At 38.0% G+C, this 26,451-nt stretch overlaps 1 protein-coding gene across 7 annotated transcripts in view; it reads left to right on the top strand.

The window, feature by feature from the left end:
- The window catches only part of washc2c (WASH complex subunit 2C), a 34,968-nt gene extending 10,311 nt beyond the window's left edge, over positions 1 to 24,657 (top strand). For 2 of the 7 annotated variants that reach the window (XM_034030987.3, XM_034030986.3), the window contains exons 11-32: positions 146 to 220; positions 1,179 to 1,297; positions 1,555 to 1,624; positions 4,202 to 4,360; positions 5,152 to 5,321; positions 6,224 to 6,331; positions 6,530 to 6,619; positions 7,733 to 7,846; positions 8,954 to 9,079; positions 9,581 to 9,741; positions 10,188 to 10,308; positions 10,609 to 10,782; positions 11,251 to 11,424; positions 14,559 to 14,687; positions 14,992 to 15,108; positions 15,650 to 15,748; positions 15,990 to 16,118; positions 19,319 to 19,381; positions 20,135 to 20,332; positions 21,599 to 22,207; positions 23,022 to 23,196; positions 23,962 to 24,657. In XM_034030987.3, coding sequence (XP_033886878.3) covers positions 146 to 220; positions 1,179 to 1,297; positions 1,555 to 1,624; positions 4,202 to 4,360; positions 5,152 to 5,321; positions 6,224 to 6,331; positions 6,530 to 6,619; positions 7,733 to 7,846; positions 8,954 to 9,079; positions 9,581 to 9,741; positions 10,188 to 10,308; positions 10,609 to 10,782; positions 11,251 to 11,424; positions 14,559 to 14,687; positions 14,992 to 15,108; positions 15,650 to 15,748; positions 15,990 to 16,118; positions 19,319 to 19,381; positions 20,135 to 20,332; positions 21,599 to 22,207; positions 23,022 to 23,196; positions 23,962 to 24,110 — 3,329 coding nt within the window. In that variant the 3' untranslated portion in view covers positions 24,111 to 24,657. The remainder of the gene's footprint in view (positions 1 to 145; positions 221 to 1,178; positions 1,298 to 1,554; positions 1,625 to 4,201; positions 4,361 to 5,151; positions 5,322 to 6,223; positions 6,332 to 6,529; positions 6,620 to 7,732; positions 7,847 to 8,953; positions 9,080 to 9,580; positions 9,742 to 10,187; positions 10,309 to 10,608; positions 10,783 to 11,250; positions 11,425 to 14,558; positions 14,688 to 14,991; positions 15,109 to 15,649; positions 15,749 to 15,989; positions 16,119 to 19,318; positions 19,382 to 20,134; positions 20,333 to 21,598; positions 22,208 to 23,021; positions 23,197 to 23,961) is intronic. The other 5 variants (XM_034030988.3, XM_059035779.1, XM_034030989.3 and 2 more) reach the window with 5 other exon arrangements.
- Positions 24,658 to 26,451: the final 1,794 nt, after the last annotated feature.

The following is a 26,451-nucleotide window of genomic DNA, read 5'->3' as shown; positions in this document are numbered from 1 at the left end:
AACACTGCTTTGCTGGGCTGCTCAACCATGTGTTGTTTACTTTAAGTTTCACAGCATTACCAAGTTTTGTTGTCAGTTCTACAGCCATCCCAATAAGTACTTTGTGCCATTAAAAGTTTAACATCCATTGTTTTAATTTTTTAAGCATTATCATCGGTTCCATCCTCAACAAAGAAGAAGGGTAAAGCGAAGAAGGAAACAAAAAAAGTTACAACTGAGGGTAGGATATAATCTATAGTCTACTGGCATCCAAATCCTGTCCTAGGTTTATCCAGGATGGAAGACTGTGAGACATCTCTATACAACACGTGTAAATGATACGGGATAGGTGTCCTATTTAAAGAAGGTTGGAGTTAATATTGCTCCAGCATTGTGCCTATTCACAACAACAGGGTTACAGTGGAGGTGCTCTTACATACTTTTATCTGCGCTGATTGAATTGTGATGACACTTACAATGTACTTTACTACAAATTCTTGAGGTTCAAGCTTATTCAACAAGGGGACCAGGGATTATGTTGCTTAGCAGTAAAATGTCAGTTTAAAACCTTGGTTATAATATACTATTTAAACAGTGGGATTCACGTAATGTATTGCTGTAAAGCTGCTGCACTTTCACCAGATTTATGGAGCTAAGTGGTTGAGTTTTAGTTCAGTAAAAGGTGTTAGTCATCAAACATGCCATAAGAAACATATTCCTGCTTTTAAAGATCAGTGTCAACAGACAAGTTTGCCAACAACCGAATGATACATTTCCTGTCTAGAGAAGTTCTCATTTTGAAAATAAATATATTTGGGCATTTCAGTGTGTGTGTGTGTGTGTGTGTGTGTGTGTGTATATATATATATATATATATATATATATATATATATATATATATACACACACACACACACTTGGTTTTAATTTGTCAAATTAGCAAAGGAAAATGATAACTCTTAAGAAGTAAGAAATGCAACATCACCTACCTCAAATACTGTGAAATCTGTATGGGGATTCAAACTTTGCAGCTTATTCTGTCGTTAAATATCAATTTACCTGGGTTTTGCTAGGTTTATAATGTAACGATTGTTTTGTTCCTTTCAGCAAATCTGCCTTTGCACTTGCTTCAAAAAGCTAGCTGTAGTTAATAATGCATTCTCAACCTTTAGGCCTAATGCTTGACTTGGTTTCTTTAGACAAGGAAGACGATGATGAACTGTTTAAACCTCCTAAAATGGAAGATGAGGATTTCTCTCTGTTTGGTGGTAAAGGAGGTCTGTTCAGTGGAGGGAAGGGGCTATTTGATGACGATGAGGTGAGTGGTATGATCTAACAATGATCCACTTTCTCAATTTCTGATTCAAAGCTTTAACTTGTTTATGCCGATTTAAAGCATTTCTAATTTAACTGAAACTCATTCACAATGGTAAAATTGAAATATATGTTATTACGCTGGGATTATCTATGGTATTGAAGTGGCGCAATAAAATGCTTTAACAGTTTACATTATTTTTGGGTCATTTTGCTAAACCAACTACAAAACTAGCTTCAATTAATTTTTTTAATATGCAGGGGGATCTTTTTGCTGAAGTGCCAAAACAGGAACAGGACGAAAAAACAACCAAGGCACCTGTTAGTAAAGGTTAGTTAGTTAGTTCTGATGGCTTTTTTGTGATTTGTGTGTACCTTGTGAAAACATTGTGTGTTACTCTTCTGTAGGCTTATGCTTAAACCTCGTTATTAACCTCTGATAGAGTAGTGGTTTAAACGTTCTTGCACAGGGAGTAGATTAGTAAAAGGATTACAGTTGAGACTAGGGATGCAGGTCGGTTATTAACAGTTTGGTTTTTTTTATCAACTCTTTATGCCGTTTTTGACATTCAATCGTTTTTTGTTAACCGAAAAGAGAGTTTAAAACAGAACTGCATTTAAGCAGCCAAGGGAATGGGACATACCATTATTACACACATGTGGTTTTGTTTTAACTGTGATAAATAAGCTTAATACAATCTTGTTGCATTGCTTATACCAATGTATTATACAATTAGACGCAGTGTAAAAATAATTTAAATATTCGTTCTGGTATTCGTTCATTTTCAAAAAGTACTAAAGGAGGGGATGTGGCCCCTGTGTGTGTGCCTTTACAGCAAGACGTTACACTATGTAACACGTTAAAGTAAAAGAATATCCCAGGAGTAAAGAATATGTTGTGTAGGACTTGCTTTACCCCAATGAATTAACTACAAAACAAAGGATGCCAAATAGCAGTTCAAGTTAAACGTTGTTTTGTTTATTCCCTAAATAAATAGTACATAAAGTTGACACCGTATTTTATTTATTTTTTACTTTTTTGTTCGTTCGTTGCCATTGCCTTTTCTTCACAGTAAACAGTGGCTGTAGACACATTTTCATAAAGTAATAACATGAGGTTTACTTGTGCCTTTTTGTAGCTGAACAAGCAAGCGAAAACTGAAATTTAACTTTAAACATTTCAATAAAACAAAAGTGGAAATGGCGTTGTAACAAAAAAATATAATATATAAAATCTATATAAAACACAACATTTCCAGCAAGTTGGGCACTGTTTAATACTAGAGGTATGAGATATACTCATATCTAGAAGCCCCGCAGCAGTCTTTCTGATGGCTGTATTCAAAAAACTGTAAATAGTATAACGAAAGGAGAAACAGTCGGATGTAATTAGTTTTTTTTATTTTTTTATGGAGTACTTCACAAACATCTGAACAAATGAAGCATATATAAAGTATTAAAATATATAAAAAAGTATTTGACAAAAGGGTATTCCTTTACCTTGAGTCAACACAGACAATGCGCTTCTCCACGCTGCCTTTCTGCACAGGGCACAGCTGTCCGAAGTTTTATTTTTATTGCACTTGCCAACCTGGCATTGGCGTCTCTTGCGACTCTCAGCGGGGTTGCCAGCTTCAACTATGGGTACACGCGTGGCAGTCTCCCTCTGTTCCAAATGCTTCTGTGCTAACTGTAAAATATATTCACTCCTTGGTAAATTCTTCAGACCACCGTCGGGAACCAGCTTTCACGAAATACTTCTGTGCCATCTGATCCAAAACATCAACTCCATATTTTGTTGCGTTGTAAAACTCCACGGTATTTATTTTCACTAGTCCCGATGCTAATTGACTGACCAAAGCAGCGCAGCTGGCAAGCCTGCGCCAGCCTTCAAAAGGCTGATTGAAAACAATAGACTGTCAGTCATTCACTCAGGCAGAGTAAAGACTAATCTGATTACAGCTAAACACATTGAGGACTGGTAAATAAAAATAATAAAGTAGAATACTGTTCTGTATAATCAAAATACATTTGTTTTTTTGTGTGGCCATCAATGTGACTGCTCCTGGGGCTTTTAGGTATAATGTAATATATCTCCTTTATTTCTGCAGTCCCGTGTTTCATGCTTTTTGAGAATATTTAATACATACAGACAGAAAGGTACACAAACGCACAGCCCCTTATGTGTTACATGACTAGAGAAAATTACATTTTAAAACAAACAAATGCCAAAATGACTTCTAGTGTTAATCGAGGCATTTCAGAATGCTAGCCTTTTTTCTGGCCCATGAGATTCTGACTCCCCCTAAAGCAGTACAACGCGTGTCTGACCCAGATGGCCTTCCATAGAGATCATTATGCGTGTGTGTGCATAATCTGGTTTGTTTACTTTTTGCTGTCTAAAACTTTTAAATAGAGGCTCAAGAGCTGCTGTGTTGATCCTGTGTTTTTTTTAATATATTAATCTCACACGGAGCTCTTTTTCATTTGCCATTTTTGACACTGTTGGGCAACTTCTGCTGTAAATAAGTGCAAGGTATTGTCATTTCTAGCGAATACGAACATCTGATTTTTGTATCCGAATACATGTCATATGAATCGTCTACATGCAGAAAAGTGTGCAATGAGCTCCCGAAATGTTGCCGTTTTAGTGCTGCGACTGCCGTTGCTGTACAAAAAAAAAAAACTTTTTCGGTTTGGTTTTATTTTTTGTAGGTATCGTTTGGTTTGGAATATTATGCAAATAGCGGTTTCGGTTTGGGAAAATCATAACCGTTGCATCCCTAGTTCAGACTGTTAGTCTGTTAATTAATTAACAAGAATCAATTGGACTATGCCACCATTGATGACTTATCAGCCATTTCTTCTCACAAGTTTTCTAATTGGTTACTAAGTTGTTTTGTTTCAGAAAACAATTTGTTTCAATCCACTTCAGTTTCTGTTGAAGCCAAACAATATGGTAAGCAGACGGAGCCGAAATCTCAAAATGCTCAAAAACAAGCAACCTTAGGGGGTCTTTTTGACGATGAAGAGGATGACTTCTTTAGTGGAACCAACGTGAAAACAGGTACAGTCACTAGCTGTGCTACAAAAAACGTTCTCAACAATATAACAACTCACCACAGCAGACCAGTGGCAGCCTTGGGTAGGCCTTTATATAAGATACGAAACTATATTGTTTGTTTTAGCTGGATTGTCTTTTTGCAAGGTTACTTACTGCTGAAAGAGTATTACAATTTAAAACCAAAGCGATGTTGGACATCAACAAGTGTAATAATTAAAAAAGAGTAAGTGAATAGGAAGGCTGTGTAACCATTAACATGTTTTGAAAAAAAAAAATTCAAAATGCAGTATGCACCACTGTTGAGAATCTCCACTAGCATTTTGCATTGGTTGTGGCGCTCCAGTGGGTTAGGGAGGCAAAACTGTTAGGGACTGCTTCTCCTCATTGCGCTACAGTATACCCTACCGGCTAGTCGCCTGGTGAGCTCAGATGGACACCTGCAGGGCTCGCCTTTGTCCTCCAGACTCGTTGACATCCGCTCTCGAGTTTCTGGGTGTAAAAGAGGAAATTAATTTGGTCGTGGGATCGGAGGATGGCTGTTTGGGGAATTGCTGCGATGAAGGAACATAATTGGGCATTTTAAACTGGGGAGAAAATCGGGAGTAAAATAATTGGAGACACTAAATTTAAACAAAAAACATGACACAAATATATAATAATAATATTAAAAACATTTACATTTTCTTTTTGTTTGTATTTTGGACCCATACAATACACACAAAGCAGCTATGAAACAAAACTCTTATTCCTAGAAGACCAGTAATTACCAATTTTGTATAACTCTTTTTCTATAGGATCTGAAAAGGCTAAACCTAAGGCAGCAGTGGATCTGTTTGGTGCTGATGATGATAAAGATGAGGATGATGATGGAGATATTTTTAACGCAAATACGAATACTTCAACATCTACAGTTCAGCGCAAAGATAAAAACACAGAAGAGGAGGCACACATACCTCAGAAGAAGGTATTTTTACACATAGCATTTTAATCGTCTAGGTATTAAATATCACATCTAATTTTAAATAAACTACTCGGCCGGTTCATGCCGGTTCATGTTCTATACTGTTCTATACATACTGATGGCGCTGATTTTGAATTTAGAGCCTTTGCCGTATATGTATTAGGGGAATGCTGATACGTGTAATTGCCTTTCAGAAGTATTTATCGCCAGGTATTAAATAAATCCATTCATTATTGTGTTGATTTCAAAGGAAGTCCTTCCCTCACATTTACAATTGAGTACCACTCAATGGCAATTAACTGCACTGATTGTTTTAAAAGCTGGTTGGAAGGAAATTTTCCTCATCTGGGGCACTGCATTTTTACTGCCATACTGAGGCAGAAAATATTATTTTCATTGCCAAACGGTCTAATATTATTTTCATTGTCCATTTATGTTCCTCAGTACAGCAGTTTTCATTGTCAGTTTATGGCTTGCAGTACAATATTTATTTAGTATTCACCTTATGATAACTTAAAAACTTTAAAAAAAAATTGTTACAAATATACCATTGGTTGAGTTGAAGATTCTTGCTGGACGCTTTCTTGGCCCTTTTATTCCTGCTTGGTACATTGTACTCGGTGCTGAGACATGAATGACTCGGATCTAAAGTTGGAAAAAACACCATTTCTAATAAAATTAAGCTACAGTTGAGCAATCAATATCACTGGGTTAGCCAGGCACACACTGTTGGTTGCCATACTTAAATAACAATATCTTTTAAAAATATGAATCTTGTGCTGTAATACAAATGTGTTCAGAATAGCTAAAAGATGTGCAGTGATAGCACATCCGTGCCGACCTCTGTACAACAGGAAGAGTAGTAAAGGCACTGCCTGATCCCATTCTCTGATATTACCTCATAGCTGCCTGCTGGAGCCATTTCAATGTTTGGACCTGGGACCAAAAATCTTGTGGAAAATCTCAGAAAACGGCAGCCATCTACAAGTGAAGAGTCAGAGAAATCAGAAGAGGTAATCAAAATATCATTTTAAATTCTCACCCAGTGGAGACGTTTGCCATTTTTTTAGGTAGAAGAATTTACTGAAGTGCTTTTTAAAATTTTATATCAGGACCTGTACATTAAAAAAAAAAAAAAAAAAAAGAATGTTATGAAAACAAAACATGTGTTAGGTAAAGTGTTAAGTATGATGTTTTTAAATATTTTACAGAATGCACCTTCACAAGAAATATTCAAGCCATTAACTAAAACAGTTGAAAAATCACAACCCAGCCTTTTCTCTGATGAGGAAGATTCACAGGTATGCATGTTAATACGTAGCAATATGTATGGGCAGCAGTGTGGAGTAGTGGTTAGGGCTCTGGACTCTTGACCGGAGGGTCGTGGGTTCAATCCCCGGTGGGGACACTGCTGCTGTACCCTTGAGCAAGGTACTTTACCTAGATTGCTCCAGTAAAAACCCAACTGTATAAATGGGTAATTGTATGTAAAAATAATGCGATATCTTGTAACAATTGTAAGTCGCCCTGGATAAGGGCGTCAGCTAAGAAATAAAAAATAAATAATAAATAATGTTTAAATGCTTAGTGCTACATTTTGGGGGAAGAAAATACCTGAAGTGAAAAGGTTACTGTACCAAGATGAAAAAAGTTTTCTTTGCGAACTCCAATAAACCAATGTTTTCTTTTGGCAGTCAAATAGTAGGGTGCCTAATGTTCTGAGACAACACAAACAGATTGTTTTATCTGTTGCATCTACCCCAGATAGATTCAGTTAGTGTTGATTGTCAGGAGTTTGACTGATTTAATTGCACTGCATCTTCCCTAGTTAGAGGATGAGCTGACATTACTTCAATAACGGTGAAAGCAGAAAGCATAGAAATACTGTCATTGTGAAGTGTACACCTAACCAAACACCGATAGCCAGAGCAATGTGCTACTGAAGTAACTGCTGAGAAAATATTTATGGAATTAAAAATGAAATTTAACGCAATGTAACTTGATTGCAGTGGTAACACTTTAGTGTCATAACAAGTTGTTGTATTTTAAGCAGTCGAATATGGTAGCAACTGACTTGCTCCTAAAGTGACACCCAACAATTGGATTTGGCAACCAATTTTTTGGCCTAGGAGCCATTGGCTTCTAAGTGGAAGAGTTTGTCTGGAGGCCTGCATAGCATTCTAACATTGTGGTAGTAGCAGTAGTAAAACTGTTGGACTTCTAGAATGGCAATGTAGCAACCTTGTGTCACTGCAACAATCTACAGGAAAAGGCTTCTGTGAAGAAGCGTGCCTGGGAGACAAGACTGTTCCTTATATGGAAAAGAAAATGGTCCCTATTAGACAAATATTGCTTATAACAAGTTTTTTTTTTTTTTTTTTTTTTTGTTGATTTTAATTGTAATTTATTGACAGGAGATATTCCCTTCCAATCAAAACACCAATAAAAACAAATCTAACTCGGCGCCTTTATCGCAAAGCAAAACAAAAAAATCTCTGCTCTCATTTTTCGACGATGAAGAGGAAGAGGTAAGCAAAATGGTGTCATTAATGCAATAAGTGTAGACATTTAATGCCATGATGGATATTAAAACCTAGAAAGTCAAAGACCGAATTCACTCAAGTCAACGCCGCCAGGGTCATAAATTGAAGCTGGTTAAAATTGTGGTAGGGTCTACTAGTGCAATTTCAGAATTGGGTAGAGAGCAATGACAAGAACAGGGGCTTTAACAATAGCATAATCTGAATAGCATTGCTATGTGAAGCTAAACATTTAAACTTAGAGTAAGTAGCGGCATTCCGAAAAATCCAGCGTTACACGTCCCCGTGTGTTGCTTCAACTGTTTAAATAATATACCTGTAATTTTTTCTAACATCCTGACAACTTTTTACACTTCTAACTTTAAAGTCTGTTTCAAAGCTATTTTCAAAATGCTCTAGTGCACTGATAGTGTAAGGATTATTGCCCACATTGTCAAACAGGTAACACAGCGATAACAATTCATGATGTAATACGGAACAGAAAAGCCAGGGCACTTGTTATGTTTTTTTTTTGTTTGTTTGTTTTTCAAATGTATCGCTCTTCCTGCAGTGATTTAGAGGACAGATCTCAAACCCCAGTGCACTAGAGCGGATCTTTTGGAAAGAGCTTTAAAACACTTTAAGGTTATAAGTGTAAATAGTTGTCAGGATGTTAACAATGAAAAGGAAAATTACTGTTAAGTTATTTAAACAGTTGTAGCAAGACGTACAATGCTGTATTTTTCGGAAACCCTGCTACTTACTCTTTAACTCATGTTAGGTTTATAAACTAGTTGCATGCAGATTGTATGGTTTTGTATACTGACAGAATAATTTAAAGGGTTGCTTATGCTGTAGCTACTGTAAAGGACTAGTAAAGGACATACAATGTGCACTGGGTCACACCTTTATCCAGGTTTGGCCATATGTTCAGGATAATTCCTGCATATTTCCCAGACTATTCAGGACAATTCCAGCATATTTCCCAGACTATTCTGTCGATACCCATTCAGTTCTGTAAATTGGACATTCATAAAAATGAGATTGCTTTGAAAATCTTGAAATTTGTTTCCGTGTTCCGTGTTTATTTCACCACATTCTTTTGGATTTTTTTAGGATCTCTTTGCGTCTGCATCTTCAAAGAAAGCACCAGAAATCAGTGCAAAAAAATCCCAGGAAACAAAGACACCATCGCAACAAACCAGAAAACCTGTTACCAGCTCACTCTTCAGCGATGATGAGGTAAACAGCAGAACAAGAGAAATAAGCTGATGTCTGTTGTGCCAAATTGTGTGCAGTTTTGCAATATGAACTAATGTCCATTTGGAGCAAGGTTGAGACCCCAAACTCATTCCGTTTGTGGCCTTACATGGATTCTAGCCCCTACATGGCTAAAATGAAATAAGTATTACCATATTTAAAAATGCATGTTCGTGGCTGAGATCAACAGTATTTTTTGGATAAAAGTGTTTATGGGACTAGGTGGTGCCGCGAAGTTGTTAACTCTGGTGCCGATTACATGGATTTTGTTGGTCTCGACCCAGCAAAGTGGGCATTTTGTCCCCATCACAAAAACACAGCACATTGTGACAGCAGTTGTCTGCTTTAGAACAGATCAGGAATGAATGTCAAGATCTGTGAAAGAAGCTGTCGTTGTACCTGCTGTCACAATGTCTGACTGAAGCCTGTCACTGTGTATCTAAATGTTTCATTTCGATCTTCTGTTTGATCTTCTGTTTTTAGGATCAGTGGGAGAACTCCAAGCAATCTAGAAGCATAGCACAGGGTGACACAAAGAAAGAAAGTGCAAAAACTAAAGGCACAACAACTCCCAAAGTCCTGCAAAACACCAGCATCTTTACTGATGATGATGAAGACTTGTTTGGGTCTACAAAGGCAGACGGGTAACTTGGTTGGAGAGTGTTTGTTATACCACAATTGAGAAGTTGCAGCATTAAAAATGATAACATAATTCTCAGTATTGCATGAAAAATCATGGCATAATAAAAAAAAAACAGAACTGCTTTCATCTGTTTCATCTTAACATTGCGATTTACAAAGATCTGCTAGGCTGTTCGATTTTGAAGCTCTCTTAATAGTAGCTATGTACTTCAAGATTCAGTTGCTATGTAATGTAGTCAGAATATTCAAACCTGATCACAGGTTCCTTCCACTCTCTGCATGTTACTTTTCCCCATTTGTTTGTGCTTGTCTGTGGAGATCACCTGTTGATACAGTACCCAGTTGGAAGGCTATCAGCCCTTTGGTTCTGTCATGGGATAATAACCTTTATTTTTTACATGCAATATTGATTACAATTATATTAAAGCTAAAGTTTTCTTTTCTGTAGAAAAAAGAAGCCTCAAAGAGCATCTCTGCTGTTTGAAGAAGAGCACGATGATGATGAAGACAAGGAATTGTTGTTTAATAGTAAACCTACAGTCAGTACAACTCCTCCTGAGATAAAACAGGTAAGCACTACATAGCTATGACTTCTATCTGCAGCCTGGCTTGTGCAAAAAGGCACCGTTTTGGAGTTTTAACATGTAATTAATCTGCTAGGATTACCTGCTGGAAGAAATGGCGTGAAAACAGTTTGCCTCAATTGTAAAAATGTATTTAAAAAATAAAGCAAAGTTAAGCAAAACCAAGAAACTTGCATCAAATGCATATAACCCTGGCTTACTGGTAGTACTATACAGATGTACCTTCATTTTCACAATATAATGCACGCATAGGAAAAGAGACAACATAGTGCTTATATTTTGTAGAAACCTCCGGCACCATCTCTGTTTGACAACAATAAAAAAGACGACTTGTTTGACGAACCAGTCAAATCAAAACCAGCTGTTGAAAAGCCAGAAACCAAGAAGAAGCCTGCTGGAGCAGTCAGCCTGCTTGGAGGAATAGACGTGCTGGTGCAGCCACCACAAGACACTGCAAAAGTAAATATGCATATACTTAAAACCATTAGTAAAGTGTAGTGTCTCATTTCTAACTTTATTTTTCTGATTTTATTATTTTCAGTTTTAGGTTTATATAAGTCTATATTAATATTTTATCCAGTACAAATCACTATACACTTTAAAAATATTTTAATTATTAATAATAGTAATTAATAAAATGTAAGACTTCAATATTGATTATTGTTCCCCAATATGTTTTTCAATACCTTATTATCCATGTACACTTGTTATCATCAGCAGCATGGTTGTTAGCTGTCTTGTTCTTTGCAGGCTTATACAGTAGCAATCTTCTGAAATATTTAAAAAAACTGTGTTGGACTTAATCTGTTAGTGAGCTGGTTAAGCCTATCAGATCATTATTATTGATGTGATATTACTGAACACAATAAGTTTAAATGTATTTATATGTACTTTAGTGATGTGTAAAGGTGATTGTGCATTTCATAGACTCCTCAAGATGACCTTGAAAATGATGAATATCTGTATAAAGATGCCCCTCCTCCTCTGGAAGAGGAACCGCAGAACAAGAAGAATATACTGAGCTTGTTTGACAATGAGGAGGAGGAGGAAGATCAAGGTCCGATGATATCTAGCAAGACACCACTGAAAGACACCCAGAAGGTTAGTGAAACAAGCTGCCTTACAAAAATGTATTTTAATTTACTCCGACTATTACAAAAGAATATTGATTTAGTTCAGTTTTCAACAATCTCAAATAAGACACAGACTGCTTAAACATTTTTTGTTTTGAACATGTGGCTGATAATTTAAAGATGATAATCCACCATACCAAATGGTTTGAGGATCACGATAGAGAATTCTGGCATCTTCCATGGCCTCCACAATTCTGGGATCTCATCTGAATTTAACATGTAAAGGATGAACTTGAACAATTTTTTAAATTTTTTTATTTTATTAAAAAAGTTTCAGAGCACTGTACAGGACATGAATATATGTAAAAAAATAAAAATAAATAAATAAATAAATTTAAAAAAAAAACAGCACATATACAAAAAACAACACACAGCATAAAGTGTCAAAACATTTGACAATACATTCTCCCGATTTGAATTAGCATAACATGTGAAATAAGAATGTTTTTAGTTTCTTCCTAAAAGGGAGAATTTTAGCAGTAAGGCGGAGTTCTACAGGCATAACATTCCAAATCTGTGGACCAAGGACCGAAAAAGCACAAGCTCCAAAGAGTTTTTGTTTAAAACGTGGCTGACACAGGGATATGGTGTGCGAGGACCTCAGACTCCTAATAGGATTATAAACCTGCAATTTCTCAGATAGTGAGGAAGTTGCTGATAAAGTGCTTTTTGAATTAAGCACAGTAATTTGAATTGTGCACGAAGCTCAATTGGGAGCCAATGTAAATCTAGTAAAATTTGGGAAGTTGGATCCCGACGGGATCGACCAATCAAGAGTCGAGCTGAAGCATTCTGAATGCCCTGGAGCAGTCTGGTTCCACACCGAGCTGAGGCATTCTGAATACCCTGGAGCAGTCTGGATCCACACCGAGCTGAGGCATTCTGAATGCCCTGGAGCAGTCTGGTTCCACACCAAGCTGAGGCATTCTGAATGCCCCGGAGCTATCTGGTTCCACACTGAGCTGAGGCATTCTGAATGCCCTGGAGCAGTCTGGTTCAACACCGAGCTGAGGCATTCTGAATGCCCTGGAGCAGTCTGGTTCCACACCGAGCTGAGGCATTCTGAATGCCCTGGAGCAGTCTGGTTCCACACCGAGCTGAGGCATTCTGAATGCCCTGGAGCAGTCTGGTTCCACACCGAGCTGAGGCATTCTGAATGCCTGGAGCAGTCTGGTTCCACACCGAGCTGAGGCATTCTGAATGCCCTGGAGCAGTCTGGTTCCACACTGAGCTGAGGCATTCTGAATGCCCTGGAGCAGTCTGGTTCCACACTGAGCTGAGGCATTCTGAATGCCCTGGAGCAGTCTGGTTCCACACCGAGCTGAGGCATTCTGAATGCCCTGGAGCAGTCTGGTTCCACACCGAGCTGAGGCATTCTGAATGCCTGGAGCAGTCTGGTTCCACACCGAGCTGAGGCATTCTGAATGCCCTGGAGCAGTCTGGTTCCACACTGAGCTGAGGCATTCTGAATGCCCTGGAGCAGTCTGGTTCCACACCGAGCTGAGGCATTCTGAATGCCCTGGAGCAGTCTGGTTCCACACCGAGCTGAGGCATTCTGAATGCCCTGGAGCAGTCTGGTTCCACACCGAGCTGAGGCATTCTGAATGCCTGGAGCAGTCTGGTTCCACACCGAGCTGAGGCATTCTGAATGCCCTGGAGCAGTCTGGTTCCACACTGAGCTGAGGCATTCTGAATGCCCTGGAGCAGTCTGGTTCCACACCGAGCTGAGGCATTCTGAATGCCCTGGAGCAGTCTGGTTCCACACCGAGCTGAGGCATTCTGAATGCCTGGAGCAGTCTGGTTCCACACTGAGCTGAGGCATTCTGAATGCCCTGGAGCAGTCTGGTTCCACACCGAGCTGAGGCATTCTGAATGCCCTGGAGCAGTCTGGTTCCACACCGAGCTGAGGCATTCTGAATGCCTGGAGCAGTCTGATTCCACACCGAGCTGAGGCATTCTGAATGCCCTGGAGCAGTCTGGTTCCACACTGAGCTGAGGCATTCTGAATGCCCTGGAGCAGTCTGGTTCCACACCGAGGCAGACCCACATACAGGGCGTTGCCATAGTCGAGACGAGATGTTACGAGGGCGTTCAGAACAGTAGCACAATCTCTGTCGGAGAGAAATGGTTTAATCTTTTTGATTGTCCGTAGATGGAACATGCAGGTTTTTACTACTTGTTGTATCTGAGGCAGAAATGACAGAGAATTGTCTAACACTAGACCCAGACACTTAGTCCTTTTCACTAATAGGGGAAATGTTCCACTGACGGTTAACGACGATGCCATATGCCTCAGATCGCCAAGTTTAGCCTACCAGCAAGTATTCTGTTTTGTCAGGGTTAAGTTTCAACCAATTGCCAGACATTCAGCTATTAATGTCAGACAGACAAGCGGACAGAGTATTAAAGTCCTGCTCATTCCGAATTTCAAGATGTAGAATGACTGGCCTTGCTGAAGAGGAATAGGGACCCATTGTTATTTTTTGGGAGCGATCAGTCAGAAACTATCTGATCCAGTCAAGTGCGGTCCTGCAGATGCCCGCATCCTGCTCCACCCTCTGCAATAAAAGACTGTGGTCTATTGTGTCGAAGGCCGCTGAGAGGTCTAACAGGATTAAAATGGCTGAACCCCCTTTATCTAGCATGCTAAGTAACTCATCAACAACACACAAGGTAGCTGTCTCAGTAGTATGGAAGGGTCAGAATCCAGACTGATTAGTGTCAAGGAGTCCATTATAACAATCCTCTGCCTAAATCTGTTCACTAATTGAAAGATTTTGACTGAATAAATTAACATCCCTCAAAACATGTTCTATTTCTGTCAATACTGTGATCGGGGCAAATGGTGGCCCAGCACGATATTAGCTACTGGATCTAATAAAGTGACAGTGTGTTCATCACAGTGTCGTACATTACCACCAGCGGTGCTACTGCAATAACTTTTCACTAAGCAATCTGAAATTTAACACTACCTCTGTGACCATCTGTAACATGACCCTAATGTACTGTGACTGAAATGTCAAGGACACTGAACTTCACATCTTCATTTCAAAATGACACTTGTGTTCCTAGTTGACACTGAGGATTTCATTTTCTGTTCAGCTGGCTGAGCAGAGGCCTCGCACAAAGAGCACTGGAGTGTTTCAAGATGAGGAGCTGCTCTTTAGCCAGAAACAAGAAAAAGACAACGACCCTGATGTTGATCTCTTTGCCACGGAAGGGAAGACGGTGGTTAGTTTGTCCTTCTTTTACTAGCTGTAAATCAGAATTCTTAATATACTACTTTTGCTGCAGGGTCATTAGCGTTAATGAGGAAGGACACACTAAATACAGAAAAAGAAACCAAAGCTGAAAAAGAAGAACATGACTGAAATATTGTAACATTGAATTCTAAAAGCAGTAAGATCTTTCACGTCAGACTTTTGCTTTTGTTGCAAAATGTTCAGGTGCACAAACTGCGTTGTGAACCAGAACAGTGGATAATTTGAACTCATTGGTAGCTGTGCTCACTTTTAAATTCGTCCTTCTTTTCTAGACATATGAAAATCCTGCTGCAAAACCTCAAGAAACAACTCGGGCTTCTGGTGTGAAAGCACCCTTGCTAGATGCTGCTGGTGATGATGAAGACGACCTTTTTAGCAAAGCTGTGAAGGTAAATGCATTAAGCCTTAACTTCATGTTGCTCTGGGTAGCTTTGATTAGACTACATGCTAAAATGGGGGGCTAGATGGTGCTGCCAGTTAATACAATAGCCTTCTAGTTCTAAAGGTCTCAGAATCAAATGTGGCTAACGTCCCAGTAAAATGTGCTTGTTTTGTTACATTTGGGCTCAGTGGTTAGTAGTCAACAAAATCTCCACCCAATTTAACACTAACAGCACCACCTGCTAGATGAAATTCTGATCCCTTTTACACAGTTCTACAAGTGAACATGTCCCCTTCTGTTCCTGTGAGTGCAGGAATGAGGTCACATTACTTTATTACTTGACTGTGTTAAATTAATATGCATGATTTACGGGATTATTGGTAAAGCGTCCATTTAGTGTTACATATTAACACGTTACCAGGAAGTTGTTTTGAAATAAAAAGCAGAATATTTTGCATACTTCACTTAACTGATACGCTACATAAAAAAGCTGCCATCTTACTATTTTATTTTACACTAAGTGATCATGGAAATACTTTTATTTCCAGACTTCAAAGCCTGCCAAATCATCTACAGCAGCACCTGGATTGTTTGGAGATGATGAAGACGACGACTTATTCAGTGTTGTAAAGCCAAAGCAATCATTGGTAATATTTCACCAATTACAGCAAACACTCAATGTGGATTCAAACAACAAATATAGCACTTTATTTCCTTTTCTATGGTGCTATGTGTTTAAACTGTAGACACACATTTGGAAGACACACCTAGAATCACAGTAGCAAAAAGGAAACTGTTATTTGCACATTTTGATTCTATTTCCATATGCCATACTGTCTGGATTGTCATTGAAACAAAGGTTGCTTACACCTTTATGTTGAAATTTAGAAACCACCAGAAAAGAAGCTATCGGCGTCTGTTAAAGATAATAAAGCTGAATCATCTGAGACGGCTGTTAGCAAATCTCCAGAGCCAAGAAGAGAAACCACAACCCTGCCCAAGGCAGAAGAAAATGAGGTAAGGAACGTTCTGAGACCTTTATTTCCACTTTGAATACATTTTAGTGTCTGCCAGATTACATTTGTGTGTGTTGATCTGTTAACAAATGTTTTTTTTTTTCTTATGTTAGCCAACTATATATATATATATATATATATATATACACAGTGCCTTGCGAAAGTATTCGGCCCCCTTGAACTTTGCGACCTTTTGCCACATTTCAGGCTTCAAACATAAAGATATGAAACTGTAATTTTTTGTGAAGAATCAACAACAAGTGGGACACAATCATGAAGTGGAACGAAATTTATTGGATATTTCAAACTTTTTTAACAAATAAAAAACTGAAATATTGGGCGTGCAAAATTATTCAGCCCCCTTAAGTTAATACTTTGTAGCGCCACCTTTTGCTGCGATTACAGCTGTAAGTCGCTTGGGGTATATGTCTATCAGTTTTGCACATCGAGAGACTGACATTTTTGCCCATTCCTCCTTGCAAAACAGCTCAAGCTCAGTGAGGTTGGATGGAGAGCATTTGTGAACAGCAGTTTTCAGTTCTTTCCACAGATTCTCGATTGGATTCAGGTCTGGACTTTGACTTGGCCATTCTAACACCTGGATATGTTTATTTGTGAACCATTCCATTGTAGATTTTGCTTTATGTTTTGGATCATTGTCTTGTTGGAAGACAAATCTCCGTCCCAGTCTCAGGTCTTTTGCAGACTCCATCAGGTTTTCTTCCAGAATGGTCCTGTATTTGGCTCCATCCATCTTCCCATCAATTTTAACCATCTTCCCTGTCCCTGCTGAAGAAAAGCAGGCCCAAACCATGATGCTGCCACCACCATGTTTGACAGTGGGGATGGTGTGTTCAGGGTGATGAGCTGTGTTGCTTTTACGCCAAACATAACGTTTTGCATTGTTGCCAAAAAGTTCGATTTTGGTTTCATCTGACCAGAGCACCTTCTTCCACATGTTTGGTGTGTCTCCAGGTGGCTTGTGGCAAACTGTAAACGACACTTTTTATGGATATCTTTAAGAAATGGCTTTCTTCTTGCCACTCTTCCATAAAGGCCAGATTTGTGCAGTATACGACTGATTGTTGTCCTATGGACAGAGTCTCCCACCTCAGCTGTAGATCTCTGCAGTTCATCCAGAGTGATCATGGGCCTCTTGGCTGCATCTCTGATCAGTCTTCTCCTTGTATGAGCTGAAAGTTTAGAGGGACGGCCAGGTCTTGGTAGATTTGCAGTGGTCTGATACTCCTTCCATTTCAATATTATCGCTTGCACAGTGCTCCTTGGGATGTTTAAAGCTTGGGAAATCTTTTTGTATCCAAATCCGGCTTTAAACTTCTCCACAACAGTATCTCGGACCTGCCTGGTGTGTTCCTTGTTCTTCATGATGCTCTCTGCGCTTTAAACGGACCTCTGAGACTATCACAGTGCAGGTGCATTTATACGGAGACTTGATTACACACAGGTGGGTTCTATTTATCATCATTAGTCATTTAGGTCAACATTGGATCATTCAGAGATCCTCACTGAACTTCTGGAGAGAGTTTGCTGCACTGAAAGTAAAGGGGCTGAATAATTTTGCACGCCCAATTTTTCAGTTTTTTATTTGTTAAAAAAGTTTGAAATATCCAATAAATTTCGTTCCACTTCATGATTGTGTCCCACTTGTTGTTGATTCTTCACAAAAAATTACAGTTTCATATCTTTATGTTTGAAGCCTGAAATGTGGCAAAAGGTCGCAAAGTTCAAGGGGGCCGAATACTTTCGCAAGGCACTGTATACACATACATACAGAGCCTTGCAAAAGTATTCAGACCCCTGACCAATTCTCTCATATTACTGAATTACAAATGGTACATTGACATTTCGTTCTGTTTGATATTTTATTTTAAAACTCTGAAACTCAAAATCAATTATTGTAAGGTGACATTGGTTTATGTTGGGAAATATTTTTAAGAAAAATAAAAAACTGAAATATCTTGCTTGCATAAGTATTCAACCCCCACACATTAATATTTGGTAGAGCCACCTTTCGCTGCAATAACAGCTTTAAGTCTTTTGGGGTAAGTATGTACCAGCTTTGCACACATTGTCGGAGTGATTTTGGCCCATTCTTCTTGGCAGATTTGCTCCAGGTTGTTCAGGTTGATGCTGCGACCACCGTCCTTCACTGTAGGATGGTGTGTCTTGAGGCATGGGCAGTGTTAGGTTTGCGCCACACATAGCGCTTTGAGTTTTGGCCAAAAAGCTCTATCTTGGTCTCATCTGACCACAAAACCTTTTCCCACATCGCAGCTGGGTCACTCTCATGCTTTCTGGCAAACTCCAGAAGTGCTTTCAGATGGTACTTTTTGAGTAACGGCTTCTTTCTTGCCACCCTCCCATACAGGCCAGTGTTCTGCAGAGCTCGATATGGTTGACTGTTGCACCATTACTCCACTCCCAGCCACTGAACTCTGTAGCTCCTTCAAAGTGTTTGTTGGCCTCTCTGTGGCTTCTCTCACAAGTCTCCTTCTTGTTTGAGTGCTGAGTTTTGAGGGACGGCCTTTTCTTGGCAGTGCCTGGGTGGTGTGATGCAGCTTCCACTTCCTGATTATTGATCCAACTGTGCTCACTGGGATATCCAAACACTTGGATATTATTTTGTACCCTTTCCCTAATCTATGCATTTGTATTACTTTATCTCTAACTTCTGTAGGATGCTCTTTGGTCTTCATTTTCCTTCAGATTCACAGCCTGACCAATGATCCTTCAACAGTGGGGTTTTTATCCAGAAAATGTGACAGCAACTTTAATGGTTCACAGGTGGAGGCCAATGGTAAGGTAATTGTGTCCTCGTTAGGGCAATTTCTTTCATCGGTGTAAACTGGGAGCTTCCACAGCACAGGGGTTGAATACTTATGCAAGCAAGATATTTCAGTTTTTTATTTTTCTTAAAAATATTTCCCAACATAAAACCAATGTCACCTTACAATAATTGATTTTGAGTTTCAGTGTTTTAAAATAAAATATCAAACAGAACGAAATTTCAATGTACCATTTGTAATTCAGTAATATGAGAGAATTGGTCAGGGGTCTGAATACTTACTACAACATTTACAAATAAGTGTAATTACTTTGTAATATTATTTGTTTTCATTGTTATAAGTGTGTTTTGCAGTTTATATATTAAATGTAATTTACTCTTGTTTAATTGTGCAGAAACCCACAGGCTCAGCTCCTATAAAAAGTAAAGAGCCTTCGTCACGGATTGGAAAACTTCAAGTAATTTTTATTGCCATTTATTTTTCTATTAAAGCCTTTTTACCTTATCTATATGGTCTTTCATTTTCCCAGCTTATCCATCTTTACAAGATCTCTGTAAAAACTGCTCCTAAAAGCAAATATATCTTTTGCATTCTCTGTAATCTTTTTCCCCCCTCTAAGTGAATTTCCAGCAATCTATAATCTACTGAAGAGTTTTCATAGACATATATAAGAGAACTTGGGCATTGATTATCTCGACTGTAGTAAGTATCATTAGCCTCCAAACGAAAGTGGGGAACATGTTTATCTATGGTACTATCAGAAATTATGTTGTTCTATGACAACGGGGCAGAAGAGATTTGCACACAACAGAACACGTTACTAGGGGGCTCTTTGGTTAATACAGGTATTCAGATAATCAATGTTTTCCGGCACCTTAATATTTGTTGTTTAATTGTTGAGAAGGTATTTAATCGCTGTAACTTGATAGCTATAGGAAAGTAAGGCTGCAAATGAGATTTAAATCAATCGGAATGTTTTCAATGGTTACAGTAATACAGTAGGAGCCTGCCTCAATCAGAAATCTCCACAGAGTATAATACAAAAACACTACAATGCCTACACTTGCATTTTAATATTTATCTGTATCACTGTGCTGTTTCTCCTTTTAAATCTGACTGTTTATTCATACATTCCTTTTAAGAAAAACTGCAAAAAAGAAAATATAAAGTCTTTTTACTTGCTATTAATTTCTATGTGTCCCTTCTACAGGCTAATTTGGCAATTAACCCAGCCAGTCTCCTCCCTGGCTCTGCCCGTCGGATCCCAGGAGCTGTGACTGTAACGCCAGGTGTGGGGTCTCTTCCCAGTCACTCCGAGGGGACGCAGGTTACTGCTGCCTCGTCACAGGAGCTGGGGGTCAGCTTTGATTCTCCAGCTCAGGCCCAAACGCTACAGACTGCAATTAAGGTGGGTTACATTGTAATTGTTTTCTCTGTCCTTTTAGAATCCTTGCAATTAGAAACTTGAGATCATAACTAATCCTTCAACCAAAATGTGTATATTCAAAATAACAATTCTCCAAAACCAAGCAGTCTTTAGAAACTAATAAAATTTATTTTATGAAATCATCTGAGAATGAGCTTCGAACTTGCAACTAAAAGTATTACTATGTTGCCCATTGTGCTACATTGTGCTCAAATGTTTAGATATTCAATAGATTTTGTGTATAACTGAAGTCTGTTCAATGAAGCAAGCGCTTTTAAATCTGAGGAAGGGGGCTGCTGGATGTTACTGTGCGCCGTGATTAGAAAATAAATAATTCCTATTCTTACTGCTACATTCTTACTGTCCTGACAGGAACATTTAGTACTGCCTTTATAGGCAAAACAAAGGAGGTTAAGAAAAGGCTGTATAATGCACTGTTAGACCACACTTGGAGTAATGTATCGAATTCTCGTCACCACAGTGACAAAAGAACATTGTGGCTCTGGAAAGAGCCCAATGAAGAGCAACTAGACTAATCTCAGGGTTTCATGTCAAAATGTCTTCTGAATTCACAACATCGGTGGCTTCAGTCCAGTCTGTTCAATCAGAAACATTTAATTGGTTCCCGACTCCTCTCACAAAGTTCAGTATTTTGATTGGTTCATCTGTCCTCCCTGCTCACTCCGGCCCTTTGAACTTGTGCCGGAGCGAGCAGGTAGGACTGATGAACCAATCAAAACTTTGAACTTTGGGAGAGGAGTCGGGAACCAATGAAATTATTCTGATTGGATTGAAGCCAACGATGTTGTGAATTCAGAAGACATTTTGAAGGGAATACCTGATGCATAACTGATGTGAAATGAAAATAACTTCTCGACAAATAGTGGTGAGGGTATGGAATGGGTTACCTAGTCATGTTATTGAGGCAGACGCAGTTGGATCCTTTAAGATCCAACTTGACAAAGTTTTGAGATCAATCCGCTACTAAGAACCAGACAAGCATAGATGGGCCGAAATGGCCTCCCCTCGCTTGTAAATTTTCTTAGGTTCTTATGTTACTGTTTCTGTCAACATCCAAATAAATAGATGTCTTCAGCAACAAGTCAAGCAGTTAAAAAATTAACAAATGATTCCATGCCAAAGGCAAAGCACTAGGCTGATTAAAAACAGAATGTCTTCCTGGGGTTATGATATTGCTTTGCTTTCAGTTACAGTTACGTCATTAACTATCACTTTTCCTGCTTACAGAGTCGTGCTAAAGTAACTGGAAAACGAAGACCTCAAACAAGAGAGGCTAGACACTTGGCAGCTCAGCTGTCCGATGAAGTGAACGGGTATGGAGGTGCCCAGAGTGTTTCAGGGGCAGAAGCCAGCAGCTCTACAGTGAGCACAAGACCAGCTCACACCCCAGAAATTATTCCTGCTGAAAAGCAACTTTTCCTAAATCCAGCAGTATCCAAACTGCCCACAGCAGATAAAAAACCTGTCCAAATTGAGGATACCAAGCTGAAGCTGCCAGAGGTTACTAATGACCTCTTTGGTTCTGATGATCTGTTTGCCTCAAGCTTGGCACAGAAGAAGGCAGCTGTCCCTAAAACAGAACCAGAAAATCTTGAGAATACAACAAAGCCTCTGCCCCAGCCTGAGAAGAAAGAAACGGTCCATTCCATATTTGATGATCAAGGAGGTGATCTCTTCTTGTCATCTAAGCAGAACAGCTCAAAGAAAGCCAAGTCCATTCCATTCCTGGAAGATGAAGAAGACGATCTGTTCGGAGCTGGGAAAAGCACAACAGTTAAAGACTCCAAGCCTGTTGCACAGAAGGAGTCCAAACTACCAAAACGAGATATTTTTGAGGTATTTCTTTGCAGTTAATAAAATATATTTTAAAGTACAATCAAATCGACAAATGAATAATCTTTAATTGTTTTATAGCAGTTTCTTATCGATATTTGACAAAAAAAAATGTAAAGTTCAGTGAATAAGCTTGTTATATTGCAGAGCTGCACACACAGTAACTGGAACAACTATTATTAATACAGGGTTTATCATATATAGTAATCCAGAAGTCACGGGCTGCATCACCGAATAAATCAACACCTACTTTCATTTTATATTTTCTCATAATCCCAAACTTTGATAAAACATTCTTAACATTCAAAGTTAAAGCTTTGATAATAGGGTATAGACTCACCTATTCTGTCTGTACCATACCAACATTTCCTGATTTTAATCAATGTGAAAGTCTAATTGTATTGAATAGAATATGTTGATCGCATTTTTTTAAAAAGATCAATGTGATTTTTATTGATAGACCGTTACTATAACCTGACACAGCGGTGCATTGTGGCTTGTAATTGGATTGCAGCAACATGTAACTGCCGCAGAGGATATTAATGCAAACTGTGTTTTTTCAAATCATTTTTTTTAATGAGCTTATATGGCTTTTTCGAAATCCTACTGTGAAGTTTGAATTTGAACTAGTCCACAATTTACAGAGCTGTACAATACAATTACACAATGACTTCTGTACAAGTAACAAAAAATAAGTGGCATGGGTCAATTTTGGGGAAATTGGACTCCTGTTTTATGTGGGCACTTTTAAATTTCTTTAATTTACCAAGGTGTTACAGAATTGGTGTAAGGTAATAAATGGTTATTTTTTTTCTAGGATGACATCTTTGAAACAGAAGTTGCTAAACCACCTAAAAATCCTAAAGAGAAAGTCCTTGATTCCTTGTTTGATGGTAACATTGACATATTTGCTGACCTGACAACAACAAAACCAAAAGAAAAGAAGGCAAAGAAGAAAATGGAAACAAAATCTATATTCAAAGATGATATGGGTGAGTGATTTATTTTCACAGGAAACAAAAATAGTAAATAACACTTGCACCTCAAAGTTGTTAGAACTATTAATACATGTTTTATAATTCTTGCAAACCTGCATACTTTTACTTAAGCAACATGTGGTGCCACACCTTCAACACCAGACTTATTTGCATTGCTATATAAACACCATACATGACTTTTCATTATCATTTGGTCACTATACAACTCTGGCCAAAAGTTTTGCATCACCTAGAATTTTAAGATTGAGACATTAATTAATTTAAAAAAAAAAAAACTATATGAGCATAGTTTAGATCTTTTATTTAACATGTAAAATGATATCGCAGGTCTACTTAAAGCCGTAATAGTAGTACAGTATTTAATGTTAGATTTTGAAATGTCACATTTTGAAATTTGTCAGATTTTCATTAAGTATATGGGAAAACTACAAAGTGGTATTTAATTAAATATGTTAACGTAATATTATTCAGTAGGTTAGCAAAATTTGTTAATTCTATAGGGTGATGAAAAACTGTTGGCCATTGCTGTACATGTAGGCTTTTGTATGTAGCCTATGTCTATTTTAAATCCTCAATACTTATCCACTCTAAATTGTTTAGGAATCAATCATTTTCTGAAAATACATTCTTTATTGCTAAGTTATTGATTCTTACCAGAACCAGGTGATGCACTGGTAGTTCCCAGACTGTAAAAACTAAAACATTAAGAATGATTGGATTGATGCATTTGCCAGATTAACATTTGTTTATTTTTTTCAGATGACATCTTTTCATCTGGTAGCACAAAAAAGACTGCAAAACCCCAGTCCAAATCAAAAACCAGCCAACCAGCAAAGGAAACTGACACTACTGACGGAATGGGCCAAAGCATTTTTGACGACCCCCTTAATGCCTTGGGTGGCAAATAATTTTTTTTTCCAGAAGCCAGATTTTTAATATGGTATTAAGGGTCTGTATGATCCCAAATGGGTAGTATGTATTAACACTGTTATAGCTCAATGTAAAATGCATATGGATAGCCTGGAAGGAATTGTTATGTGAGACTGGGTAAACTCCCAGTGACATGCTTAAAGATTGAGTTCGTATTGCTGGGAAATAAATAGAGATGATAGATATGATAGGGAAATATTAAAGCTCTGCATTTAAAAGACATAGTTTCCATTAATTTTGTTCAAGTCCGTTTTAGCACTTATATCCCAACAATTTGTTTTATATAGAGATATACAAATGTAATGAATAAATAATACACCTCTTTATACACTGAAGCAGAAGCATATTTGCTGTATCATAGAATATTTTAACATCCCCCTGAAAAATGTTTGGTAACAACATTACAATGTTAAATGTAATTTTTATATAAGATGGACATGTATCATGAAAACTCTGTAAGCTTTAAGTGGAAAAATTGTGCATGTTATAATTTGATTTCTAAAAACTAAATGGCATTTGTTTAAATGAGTGCATTTTTTTTTTTTTTTTTGAGCTGTACATGACAACCAAATACATTTTTTTAATACAAATGTTCAAAACCTACCATACACTGAACACTCATGAACACTACCAGGCAGTCAATACTCATGTTAATAACTAAGTATTCTTCTTCTTCTTCTTCTTCTTCTTCTTCTTGTTTAGTTTATTTATTGTGTAAAACTAAGCAATAAGAACAGTAACAATAGTGTATTTTGATTATATAAATATATATATATATATATATATATATATATATATATATATATACACACATACATATTCAGAAGTGATTAGTATTATGATGTGTACAATAAAGGTTATTAATCTGTAAGACAGGACCCAATGTTTTTTGCATAGCTTATAAAGCATGACACATGTAGTATTCTTTTATATTTGTTTTTATTTAGCTGTTGGACAAACTGTTGAAATTTAACAATAGCACAAATATGTAACTTCCCACAAATTGAAGAACAGGACCTTGAAGAATAACAAATTAAATTATTGTGCTTCTTTTTAATTTAACAAAACAGCATGTGTCCTTTTTAAATTATGTATTTGTTTAGTTTACATTTCTATTTAAACTTGACCTCACGTTACCCATATTACATAAAATATATATTTATAACCAGAATCATTTGAAAGTTTATAAGCGGTATATACCCACCAGACAGGCCACCAACTAAGCAGTTAATTAAAAAATGGGGAACAGGGTAAGTTGCTATTCCTCTGTGCAAAAATCCCTGGCAACCTGGGTTTATAGACTTGGGGACATGTTGGGTTGGCTCTTCCTTTCCTTGTAATCGTCTTAAGGGAGTTGAGAAAGTTAACCCAACCAGGACCAGAGCGCAAAGTTTGAAATAAAGTGGTAGGGAGGGCAGAGGGAAGGAGACACATCATTACACAGAGTGGTGAGGAAATGGAAGAGTTACCTAGTTGTGATGATGAAAAATCATTCGGATCCTTTAAGATCCAACTTTACATCAACAGCTAATATTTTGGTGCATGGTCAAGCAAGCCAAGAATGTTGGGGGTAAGCCATATTTAATTTTATTAGGCTTAGTTGCTGATCTGTGTGACCATATCACCATAGGGATTTTGTAGTTATGTAGACATCATGGGTTTGGGTAAATATTTTTTTTTTTTCTGTTTTGTCCTAAGATGAGAATACACCACACACGCATCACAGTTATTATTTTCAGTACTGGTATAGGGCCAGAAAGTGGTACGTGTACCGGTTTACAGACAGAAAATGGTACACTGGCAATGCTGTGATCTTACTACTGCCAAATCACTACAAACACGACAAACTGTAGTTCACCCACAAAATCGTACAGCCCAATTTCTTGCTCATCAGTTAAAGTTATAAACATCTGCTGAATTGTGAAAAAAAGTAATTTTAAGGGCCAAACTAGGTGCATCGTACCCCTTTCAGTTGGTCGTTGTCTTCATTTCTGAGCTAAAATAATTTGCGCATGCTCGGGCAAGCGCAGTACACCGTGTACCATGTTTTAAGGCGTACGACAAAATAACACCACACCGGTTCCAATTCTTGCCATACTATAATATAGATGATCACTGTTAAATCACTTACAACGCTTGAGTCACTTGTGCACCAAATGTGATCGTCAGTTTCCAAAGTGCACAATGTCAGTCACGTGTGAATTGTTGTTAGAGATGAGGGTCAACATCCGGGCAACCCCTAAGAACTGAACGCGCAACCGAACAATAACATAAGCACCGCCTCTATTAAGCTACTATTGGCTGTTTTGCCTAACTTCT

Source organism: Acipenser ruthenus, chromosome 13, assembly GCF_902713425.1.
Source record: "Acipenser ruthenus chromosome 13, fAciRut3.2 maternal haplotype, whole genome shotgun sequence".
Lineage (NCBI taxonomy): Eukaryota > Metazoa > Chordata > Actinopteri > Acipenseriformes > Acipenseridae > Acipenser > Acipenser ruthenus.
This window is presented reverse-complemented; position numbering and strand designations above follow the sequence as displayed.